At 35.1% G+C, this 12,603-nt stretch overlaps 1 protein-coding gene across 1 annotated transcript; it reads right to left on the minus strand.

Moving 5' to 3' along the window:
• Positions 1-9,354: 9,354 nt before the first annotated feature.
• On the minus strand, positions 9,355-10,633 carry LOC128293783 (uncharacterized). Its single transcript, XM_053029302.1, has 3 exons — positions 10,501-10,633; positions 9,941-10,160; positions 9,355-9,640 (listed from the first exon to the last, which is right to left on the minus strand). The coding sequence occupies exons 1-3, from the start codon at positions 10,631-10,633 to the stop codon at positions 9,355-9,357; spliced, it is 639 nt and encodes a 212-aa protein (XP_052885262.1).
• Between the last annotated feature and the right edge of the window lie 1,970 nt (positions 10,634-12,603).

A 12,603-nucleotide genomic window follows, 5' to 3' on the forward strand; every position in this document is an offset into this window, starting at 1 on the left:
AAATTATGTGATCGAACCTTGACGAGTCTATTTTCATATGAAAGTAACGAAACGATCATATGAACAGTATACTGAGAGATATTAAAGTTCTCGTGAGACAGGGCCAGAACAGTTTCTGGGTCCCCTGTCACGAATTTGAAAATTTACCATAAATTATCCAGAATGAATTAGAAGTCATTCCTTATATTTCCAGATTCCTTTTCAGTCTAGTTTCATTAGAAACAAACGGCATCAGTATTGAAACCCTGTACAGAGAGATATTCAAGTTGTAACGCGCGAAGGTCAGTGTAGTCGACCCCTGTAACATGGGTGACTTTAACTAATAAACTGTACCAATTGGCCCGACCAAAAATTCTAGAAATAAATCCATGGATGGATATATGAGTATAAATTCAGGTAAAATTTACGGAATCAGTTTCCGAGTTGTGAAACTCGAGATATGCTTTTTAAGGCGACAGCGATGCAGTTTTCCAGCTTGCCTGGGAATGTCAAATTGGTCGGTGCCATAAGTGGTTTTGGCTTGTTAGCCCCTCGTGTCCGACACCGGCAACGGTCTCGGGTTCGGGATGTTACATGACATCACCAAAAATTCATAATGCCCATACCTTCTTCAGAATGTTGTCTTTGGTATATCATTTTCCTTTACCTTCAACTGGTAGTAGCCCGATCTTAAATCAATTTTTGAAAACATAGAAGCTCCTTTCAACTGATCAAATAAATCGTCAATACGATGTAATAGATATTTATTCTTGATTGTCACCTTATTCAGTTGTCGATAATCAATACATAACCTCATTGAACCATATTTCTTTTTAACAAACAGCACTAGAGCTCTCTACAGTGAAGTACTCAGACGTATAAATCCACGATCTAGTAAATCTTGCAACTGTACTTTTAATTATTTTAATTCCGTAGGAGACATATGATATGGGGGTATTGATATTGGAACTGTACCTGGATAAACTTCAATTGTGAACAACTTCCCTATCAGGTGGTAATCCTGGTAACTCTTCAGGAAAAACATCAGGAAATTCAAAAATTGTCCGAATTTTACTGCTTTAGCTTCCAACAGTATTTGGATTAATAACCTAAGCCAAGAAAGCTGCACAATCCTGATGAATTAATTTATTAGCTTGAATTGTTGAAATAATACGAGCTGACCCGCTGCTTCTAATACCATTAACTTCAATCTTATCTCCATTTTCACTCCAAATGGTGAATTTCTTTTTACAATAGTCCAAAATTACCCCGTGCTCAGATAGCTAATCCATTCCCAAGATTATATCAAAGTCACCAAATGACATTATTAACAAATCAACGGAGAAAATTTTATCTTGTATCATTAATGGCCATTTCCTACACACCTGATTCACTAACACAGTTTGCCCCAATGGACTAGATACTGCTATAGATACTTTAGACATTTCAGTTTTTAAATTTTCCGATTCAACTAGTTTTGTATTAACATATGAGTGTAATGATCCCGGATCTATTAAAACATAAACAAGTTCTAAATACAATAACAATATACCTGTTACCACATCATTTGCATTCCCCTATTCACGAGTCCGTACCACATATGCTCATGCTGGTACTCTAACTTCTGATTGTTGGGTGGCAATATCACTTCCTCTTCTAGCACCTCCTCTAATAACTGAACCACCTCAGCCTGATCCTCGACCTCTGGAATCATATTCAACTCTCTGTGATATAACTAGTACAACATTTTTATTCTTCGGACAGTCCTTTACAAAATGCTCAGTAGACCCACAACAGAAACAACCCCCAGTCAATTTCCATCACTCACCCCGATGCCTATTTCCATAGTGTTCACATTCCGAAAGTTCTGTATTCCGAGATGGACCTCTAATACTACCAATAGAAACTGTCATCTGTCTTCCACGATTTTTATCATTTCTTTCTGTTCTAAAACTTGGTCTCCAGGTACCACGTAATTTTTTAGATCTTTTAGGTTACGGAGTTGAACTAGTAGTTCCGGTACATTTTCCAAGTAGACGAGTAATTTTAGGCTTTTTATCTTAATACCTGTTCAACCATTTTTGCTCTCTCGATTAGATCTGTAAATTCTATAATTCTGAGAGATACCAACTGTACTCGTAGTTCATCATGTAAACCTCTTAAAAATCTCTAACAACTATCGGCTTCAGTTAGCACATATTCCACAACATATCTACTAAGTCTTGAAAATTCTCGTTCATAGTCGACTACCGACATATCTCCTTGTTTAAATATCAAGAACTCTTTTTTTTGTCTTCAATGTATAACTCACCTACATATTTCTTCTAAAATTCTTTTTGAAAGAAATCCAAATTTACTGTTCTTTTGGCACATGTCGGGTTACCAATTCCCACCATACATAAGCTTCCTTTTGTAACAAAGAAACAACACACATTAAACTTTCCCAGGGAGTGCATTCAAGTTGTTTCAAAATTCTTTTCGTTGATTCTATCTAATTTTTAGCAATGGAGGGATCAACCTCTTTCAAATCCTGAAATTCAGTGGCACCATACTTTCGCAGCTTTTTAATTGGTGCTCGACAAGTAGTAGGAGCAGATGTTGTTGTAGTGGCAGTTTCTGCCACTTGTTGGAGAGCATCAGCTATCACTCTAAGTAAGTCAGAATTACCTCTTTCTCCTACATTACCTCTTCTGACATTAGACGGTTGATTTCCCATTGGGTTTACACTCAGTATTGCTGACTCAGTTTCATCTAATTCTCAAGATTCATCATCCTCACTATACATTTCTTGATCAATATCATCTATGTACTCATCTGACATTTTCACTATAAAATAGAAACAAACAAATATCAGCATCCAATCCCGACTCAATTTTGACTCAATTATGGCATGTACGTCTAAACTCAATTTTGAGTCGGATTTAGTTCGAGAATTGGCTAAACATGAATAGCTCTGATACCACTAAATGTAACACCCCCTAACCCTTATCTATCACCAAAACAGGATTACGAAGCATTACTAGACAATTTAGATCAATTACGAACATTAAATTAATTAAATTGCCTACATGTTATAGATTAATCATATTGTCCCTTTTATGGGTCCTCGAGGCCCAATATATATATTTAAAATGAATTGAGACTTAATTAGAAGCTCAGAGAATTTTTCGAGAAATTTCAAAATTTTTCCTAAGTGTAGGGCTCACATGCCCGTGTGGTTTAGGGACACGCTCGTGTGACCCTATAACATGTCTCTGCTTCAGGCCGTGTCCTACCCTGTGTAACTCTCTGACTTACCTCAAACGGCCAAGCCATAAGCCTGTGTGCTAGGTCGTATACCTCACACGACTGAGGCACACGCCTGTGTCTCTGCCTGTGTGGCAATACCTGAGCATTTTGTTTTTAAAATTTTAAGTTGCAGGGGGTACACGGCCTAACCACACGCCCTTGTGTAAGCCGTGCGTCTCACACGGTCTGGCCATACGCCCGTGTTCCAGGCTGTGTGGACTCAAAATGAGTCTTCTACAATAAGTTTACCAACCCTACAAACCTTAAACAACAAGCAACTCAAAATCCAATCTTTCAACAAGTCCAAAACATAATTAAATACATCTAAAACATGTCAGAACTATCAATATAATGATCTAACTCATGCATGTTCATAGATATCTAATATAAGTTATCTAATCAATTCATTTAAATACCATTCAACCAATTCTGTAACACCCCTCACCCGTATTCAATGCTGAAATAGGGTTACGGAGTATTACCAGACTTATAACACAAATAACCGTACTTTTCTCATACATTTATTCAATTCATACAATCATCATTCAATCTCAATCAATTTGTCCCTTATAATAGCCTATGAGGCCTAAAACATGCTTTAGGAAGATTCAAGACTAATTTGATAACTTATAAAACTATCACGAAACTTTGACAATTTTTTTAAAACAGAGGACACACGCCCGTGTAAGCAGGCCGTGTGTCTCACACAACCACCAGACACGCCCGTGTCACAAGCCGTGTGAAAACAAGTGGTATATACTGACTTGTACCACACGGCCCCTTACACGCCCGTGTGTGAAACCATGTGGAGCATACTAACTTCATTTAATTTCAACACCAAGGGACACACAGCCGTATAACATGATCGTATGTCACACACGGCCGTATAACATGACCGTGAATCACACACGGTAGAGACACACACCCGTGTCTCTGCCCTTGGTAACAAAAATAAGCTATTTACAAAGCCATTTTGCCTCCCATTTTGTGCATCCTAGTCAAGCTCAAATTTGCAACATTTTATAATCCAATAGGCAACCAATCCACAACATTTCATACACATTTTATACCAATTTGACATAATATTCAAATACCTAATTAAAATCATGCATTTTCCATTCATATGCCTATCACATATTAAGACAACATTACATATTTCTATTTCATCTTCTACTTGCCAAAACATACCATATTTGAGTACTTATACACAATCAAAAAATTATACCAAGTTAAGCCAAATCACATGGCTTTAACATATACCACAACATGTACCACAATCACCTCCTTAAGTAACTATAACTATTGTCTTTATAACTAGCCTATACATACCATATTTACAAATATCCATAAGTTCAAAAATACCAACTGGAAACTGGATAGTGTGATGCATAACTCTGACTTTATTCGAATCGAGCAAGCTATCAAACTTCTATAACACACGAAAAAGAAACAGAGTAAGCTTTATAGCTTAGTAAGCCTGTAAAATTCAGATTTTAACTTACCATTTAAACATAATCAAACAATTAAACAAAGTATATCAATTTCACTTGCCAAATGTCTATACACAAGAATTCATTAAAATGTTAGTCTCATAAGTACATATAATCAACCTTTATATCAATTTCATACATCAATGTTATATCATACCAATTTCATATAACTTGTATAACATATGTAACAATTCCTTCTCATTCATATAATCGAGAATTCATTTATATAACCAGGAATTCATTCGTATAATTGTTAACAGAATTATGCCCGTTGAACCTATTAGAATATTGATAGATACTTGGGTGATACACACTAAGTTATTAATCAGTAATCTATCAATTCATCATCATATTCACTCTTTCAAGCTATGATCAATAAGCTCCTCTTGAGCTGATGGACAGTAAGCTCTATTGAGATAAAATAGTAAGCTCTAACGAGCTGAGAATAGTAAGCTCTTACGAGCTGATATATCGCTAAGCTCATACGAGCTGAGGTGAGTCTGCAACACATGCAGGATCTTGACCTAAACAGTAACCCTAGTGACATGTCACTCGTATCCTACGAATTCTTACGGTTCAAATGGGGCTCAGTAACCATCAGACTATATTTATAAGGCATTCGTATTTCAAGTAGATCATTTATTCAATTACATACATTCATTTCAAATAATTACAAGTATTTAAAAGTTCAATTCTAATTATACGAACTTACCTCGAATCGCTCGGATAACAAATACAGGCTAATCGTCAACCTTTCCTTTTCCCGGATCTAGATTCGATCCTTGCTTATCTTGATCTAAATATTATGAAAATCAGCTTATTTAATCAACTATTTATTCAATTTAGTCCAAAACACACATTAGGGCTATTTTACACTTTTACCCCTAAACTTTCACATTTTTACAATTTAGTCCTTATCACATAAAATTGCAAATTCATGCAATTTAGTACAATGTCATACTAGCTGAATATACTACATGATACTAGCATCCCATATATTAAATTTATTCACACTTTTACCCACGTAATTTTACATTTTCACAATTTAATCCCTTTTTGATATTTTTGTCAAAAATCACTTTAGAAAACTAGTAAATCTATCAATAAACCTTTTACAAAACTAATAAATCTATCAATAAACCTTCATAATCTATCATCAATATCAATTTACTCAAATATTCAACAATGGCAACATGATAAATCTTTAACAATTTCGAAAATTAAGGTATGGGCTAGCTATAATACTAAGCAACGATCTCAAAAACATAAAAATCATTAAAAACGGATCAAAATACATACCTAATTGCTTGAATTTTGCTTAGCCGAATGAAGAACCCTATTTTTTTTTTCTTGTTCTTCTTAATTTTCGATTACAAGATGATAATGGGGACTTTTAATTTATTTTGTTTTATTTATTTTATGATTAATAACCGATTACATAATTAACCTTAATAATAAACCATTTAATACACCTAAAATATGTCCATATAAGTCCACATACAAAATTAAGGGTATAATTACCATTTAAGGCCACCATAAATAAAAGCCAAAGCTATTTGACACCTTTAAATAGTAGAACATGCATTTTACATTTTACACTATTTAGTTCTTTTTACCGAATTAAGCATTCAAACAGTAAAATTTCTTTACGAAACTTTCACACAATAATTCTATCATGCTATAAAATTTAATAAAATAATAAAATAAATATTTTGACTTCGAATTTGTGGTCCCGAACCACTATTCCAATTTGACTGAAAATGGGCTGTTACAAATTCAAACTAAACCATATAAATGGCTATATTATAAGACATATGTTTATATATATAAATCAACCAATATCATTTTATACACCATTAATAATCACATCTCAAAATAACATCAAAGGAGAACCTAGGTACATGCCACTTTCAAAAGTAAAAATACTTCACCATGTGTTTCGAGTTTAGGATTGGCTTTGGATGCTGATTCCATGATTGAACTTTCACCTAACCTACGCACGGAAACAAACCGTATGTTGAGCATACACTCAGTGGTATTTCTATAATCCGAATACTTATTAAGCAAAATTTTATAATATTTATATACATAATCACACATAATAATAATCATTCAATAAATAATCAATTTTCATAAACTCATCATCCATATCACTTTCAATCATCATATCTTCTATTTCAATCTCACAATTGCTATTTAATAGGATTTCATAATAAATTTTCAATTTTAATTTCAATATCAATATTCATTTCTTATTCAATATCATTCATATATCCGTATCAACACGACTCAGACTCTGACAAATACATGGATCCAACACAAACACACTAGTACGACACTCAGTGCCTCATCGGCCATGCCGAAGTAAAACATTGCGGTACTCAGTACCTTATCGGATTTATCCGAAGCAATAATAATACGACACATAGTGCCTCATCGACTCGAAATCGAAGTATCCCTGAACACTTCCAATCTTATTGTAACACCCCAAACCCGGCCTGGAAATTTGGCTCGAATCTGGAGTGTCACATTGAAGTGTTTTTCGAAAACCATGTTTCCATTAAAAACCCTTCTTAATAATTAAAAACTTATTCCCTTTTTAAACCTTGTTAGAAAACCTCACTAAAAACATTCTTAACAACTTTGTAAAAATCTTGGTCAGCGCAAGCTTAATTTAAAAATAATTGCGATACGTGATGTTTTGAACAACAGTAGTTGCTTTGGAAAAACCGTGTTCTAATACTAGCAATTATAAGAACAATAAGTAAAATTTCAAATTTGAAATCCAGAAAATTACAATGGCTTTACTACAACCCACATAAAACATTTAAAAGTAATAATCAAAACTATAAAATAAACAGTGTGTGTGGCTTCCTCCGAGCCCCTCACAACTCCGATCCGTCTAAGGCTAGAAGTTACCTGAAAGGTTAATAAACGGGGTGAGTTTACGAAAACTCAGTGTGAAATCCCCTACTAAAAAGGAACAGTCAGTCATATAAAAGAATTAAAATTATCATCACAAACCATGCAATAACTCCATCCATGAAAGGCATCTCTATATGCATAAATACTTAACCAATATTAGCCAATACCAAATGGCCATTTACAAAATAAATCGAACACCATTACAAGCCAACACATTTGGCCAAATCAATAATAACACATATCATAAAAAAAAAAACCAAGCCCCTATACATGCCATATTCAAAATATCTAAACCAATTATATCTAAATCAAATTTTTACTACACATTTTACAACTTTTACAAATAGGTCCTTTTTAGGTGTTTTCATGAAAAATCACTTAGTAAAAGTTGTTTATCACGCATCAAACTTTCATAATCTACAATGAAACATCAAAATACATGCATGTCACACATGGGTCAAACCCTAGACATCAACCCTAGCTTAAATAAATGGTAGAAATGGCTAGATCGGTTGATAACAACTTCAAAAAAGTAAAAAATAAAAATAAAAACAGGGCTAGGTTGCACTTACTATCAAGCTTGAAAGTGACAAAACCCTAGCTATGGAGTCCCTTATGAAATTTGACCAAGGGTTGAAGAAGATGGACAAATTTTTGGCTTTGTTTTCCCTTTTTATTCTTTTATTTACCAAATGACCAAAATGCCCTTTTTACTAAACTTTGAAATTTTACCTATTCATGTCCATTTTTGTCCATAAAAATTGAAATTGGTCAAATTGCTATTTAAGGACCTCTAATTAATAATCCATAGTTATTTCATGCTTTAAGCTTCTAGAATCACATGTTCTACAACTTTTGCAATTTAGTCCTAAAAAATCAAATTGGACACTCTATCAACAAAATTTCTTAATGAAACTTTCATACAATCATGCAAACATATCATAGACCTCAACACATTCATAAAATAATTATTTCTACTTCTGATTTATGGTTTCGAAACCACTATTCTGACTAGGCCCAAAATCAAGATGTTACAACTCTCCCCCTTAGGGATTTTCGTCTCCGAAAATCTTAACGATAAAAAGGTTTGGGTATTGTTTTCTCATGGCCTCTTCGGGTTCCCATATAGCCTCTTCAACCCCATGTCTTTGCCACAAAATTTTCACAAGGCAATACCTTTATTTTTCAATTGTTTGACTTCCCGAGCCAAAATCTTAACTGGCTCATCGCCATAGGTCATATCCGGTCGAATCTCAACCTCTGTCAGTGAAATCACATGTAAAGGGTCTGACCAGTATCGGCGCAACATAGACACCTGGAACACATCGTGAATTCTTTCCAACTCAAATGCTAAAGCTAACCGATATACCACCGGCCCTATCCTTTCGATAATCTCATACGGTCCAGTAAAACGCGGACTTAACTTGCCCTTCCGGCCAAATCTAAGAACTTTCTTCTATGGAGACACTTTTAGTAATACCTTATCACCGACCTGAAACTCAATCTCTTTCCATTTCAAATCCGAGTAGGATTTCTATCTATCTAAATCTGCTTTCAAACAATCACGAATTATTTTCACTTTTTCTTCGGTTTCTCTGACTAAATCTACCCCATGAATCTGATTCTATCTGAGTTCAATCCAATACAACAGTGTCTGACATTTACAACCATACTATGCCTCAAAAGGTGTCATTTTCAAACTTGACTGAAAACTGTTGTCGTAGGCAAATTTTACCAAAGGTAGATATTTTTCCGAACTACCCTCAAATTCAAGATTACAACACCGGAGCATATCCTTAAGAATCTGAATTACTCGCTCAAACTGACCATTAGTTTGCAGGTGAAAAGCAATACTAAAGTTTAACTTTGTACCTAAAGCTTCTTGCAACTTTTTCCAAAGCCGCAAAGTGAACCTCAGATCTTTATCTGATATAATCGAAATAGGCACTCCATGCAATCTAAGAATTTCACCAATGTACAAATCAGCTAACTTACTCAAGTGAGTAATCGATACGTACCGGAATAAAATGAGCCGACTTCGTTAGTCTATCAACCACCACCCAAATGGCATCTTTCTTTTTCAGTGTCAAGGGTAAACCCGTCACAAAGTCCATAATGATTCTATCCCATTTCCACTGGAGAACCATCACAGGATGAAGTAAACCCAAAGGTACTGGGTGTTCAATTTTTATTTGCTAACAAATCAGACATCTCGAAACAAACTCAAAAAATCTCTTTTCATACTCGGCCACCAATACAATTTCTTCAAGTCGTTATCCATTTTTGTACTACCAGGGTGAACTGACAAATAACCACTGTGCGCCTCATGCAAAATCTTCTGAATTAACTCAGTATCTTTGGGAACACAAATCCTATCTTGTAATATCAAACACTCATCGAAAGCAATCTGAAAATCTGATTCCATACGCGATTCACATTGGGCTCTTTTGGCTTGCAAATCACTGTCATGTTTCTGAGCTTCGCAAAAGAATTTCACCAATGTACAAATCAGCTAACTTACTCAAGTGAGTAATCGATACGTACCGAAATAAAATGAGCCGACTTCGTTAGTCTATCAACCACCACCCAAATGGCATCTTTCTTTTTCAGTGTCAAGGGTAAACCCGTTACAAAGTCCATAATGATTCTATCCCATTTCCACTGGAGAACCATCACAGGATGAAGTAAACCCAAAGGTACTGGGTGTTCAATTTTTATTTGCTAACAAATCAGACATCTCGAAACAAACTCAAAAAATCTCTTTTCATACTCGGCCACCAATACAATTTCTTCAAGTCGTTATCCATTTTTGTACTACCAGGGTGAACTGACAAATAACCACTGTGCGCCTCATGCAAAATCTTCTGAATTAACTCAGTATCTTTGGGAACACAAATCCTATCTTGTAATATCAAACACTCATCGAAAGCAATCTGAAAATCTGATTCCATACGCGATTCACATTGGGCTCTTTTGGCTTGCAAATCACTGTCATGTTTCTGAGCTTCGCAAATCTCTTGGAGAAACATCAGTCTAGCTCTCAATTCAACTAAAATCAAACCATTATCGGATAAGGTCAACTGAGTGTTCATAGCTCTCAAAGCAAACAACAACTTCCTACTCAAAGCATTAGCGACTACATTCGCCTTTCCTAGATGATAGTTAATCACTAACTTGTAATCTTTTAACAATTCAAACCATCTCCTTTGCCATAAATTCAAATCATTTTGAGTCGTTAGGTACTTTAAACTTTTATGATCAGTATAAAAATGACATTTCTCACCATACAAATGATGTCTCCAAATCTTTAATGCAAACACAATGGCGGCTAGCTCCAAATCATGTGTCGGATAATTTTTCTCATGCGGTTTCAATTGCCTCGAGGCATAAACTATCACTTTGCCTTCTTGCATAAGCACACAAACCAATCCATTCAAGGATGCATCACTATAGATCACAAATTCTTTTCCCGGCTCAGATTGTACTAAAACAGGTGCCTCAGTCAACAATGCCTTCAACTTCTCAAAACTCTATTGAGACCTTTCTGAACATTCGAACTTGACATCTTTCTGTAACAACTTTGTTATCAGAGTAGCAATCATCAAGAATCCTTAAACAAACCATCAGTAGTAACCGGCTCAGCCCAAAAAGCTTCTAACCTCGGATACATTCCTCGCCGGTTTCCAATCAACAATTGCTGAAATCTTACTCGGGTCAACTCGTATACCATCACCCGAAATAATGTGCCCCAAAAATCTGACTTCTCAAAGCCAAAACTCACTTTTATTAAACTTAGCAACAACTATTTATCTCTCAAAGTTTGTAAAATAGTTCTCAAATGCTCAGCATGCTTGGACTCATTTCGAGAATAAATCAAAAAATCATCGATAAACATAACCACAAACTTATCTAAGTATGGTCTAAAAATTTGATTCATTAAGTCCATAAACATAGCGGGAGCATTTGTTAACCCAAATGGCATAACCAGGAATTCATAGTGTCCATACCTCATTCGAAATGCAGTTTTCGGCACATCTGACTCCTTAACTCTCAACTGGTAGTAATAGAATCTCAAATCAATCTTAGAAAACCATGCGGCCCCTTTCAATTGGTTAAACAAAACATCTATTCTCGTCAAAGGATACTTATTCTTTATGGCCACTTTATTGAGTTGTCGGTAATCAATGCACAGTCTCATAGAGCCTTCTTTCTTTTTCACAAATAATACTAGTGCACCCCACGAAGAAAAACTAGGTCTTGCAAAACCTTTATCCGTCAACTCTTACAACTGAGCTTTCAATTCTTTTCATTTTGTTGGAGCCATTTTTTACGAAGAAATCGAAATAGGTGCAGTGCCAGGGACCAACTCAATACTAAATTCAACTTCTCTAAATGGAGGCAATCCTGGCAACTCTTTCGGAAATAGATCCGAAATTTCACACACTACTGGCACTGATTCAATTTTCAATTTAGACTCTTTTGTATTCAACACGAAAGCAAGATAAGCCTCATACCCTTTTCTTATGTACCTCTAAGCCGACATCGAAGGGATCACCTTAGGCAATTCACCCGATTCATCTGATTCAACCCGAAGAATCTCACCATCTGAACATTTCAATTTAATTTTTTTTCTTCTACAATCAACTATCACATCATGAGTGGTTAACCAATCCATGTCAAGAACCATGTCAAATTCACCAAATGGTAAGAGCATAAGATTAGCCGGAAAGCAGTGACCTCGAATCATCAAAGGACAATTCTTGCAAACTTTATCTACTGATACATACTTGCCTAAGGGGTTTGACACTTTTATCATAAATTCCGTAGACTCAGCAGGCATATTCATTCTAGATCCTAATTTTATACAAACATAGGAATGGGTTGATCCCAGATCAATTAAAGCAACAACATGAGTATCATA

This window comes from Gossypium arboreum, chromosome 6 (genome assembly GCF_025698485.1).
Source record: "Gossypium arboreum isolate Shixiya-1 chromosome 6, ASM2569848v2, whole genome shotgun sequence".
Lineage (NCBI taxonomy): Eukaryota > Viridiplantae > Streptophyta > Magnoliopsida > Malvales > Malvaceae > Gossypium > Gossypium arboreum.

Excerpts from the sequence above, each read along its gene's own strand:
- LOC128293783 (XM_053029302.1), bottom strand. The coding sequence starts at position 10,633 with ATGGAATCAGATTTTCAGATTGCTTTCGATGAGTGTTTGATATTACAA. Across the intron at positions 10,161-10,500 it reads TTATTTGTCAGTTCACCCTG|CTCAGAAACATGACAGTGAT; the intron begins GTAGTACAAAAA and ends TCTTTTGCGAAG. Across the intron at positions 9,641-9,940 it reads GATAACGACTTGAAGAAATT|ATTGCATGGAGTGCCTATTT; the intron begins GTATTGGTGGCC and ends TGAAATTCTTAG.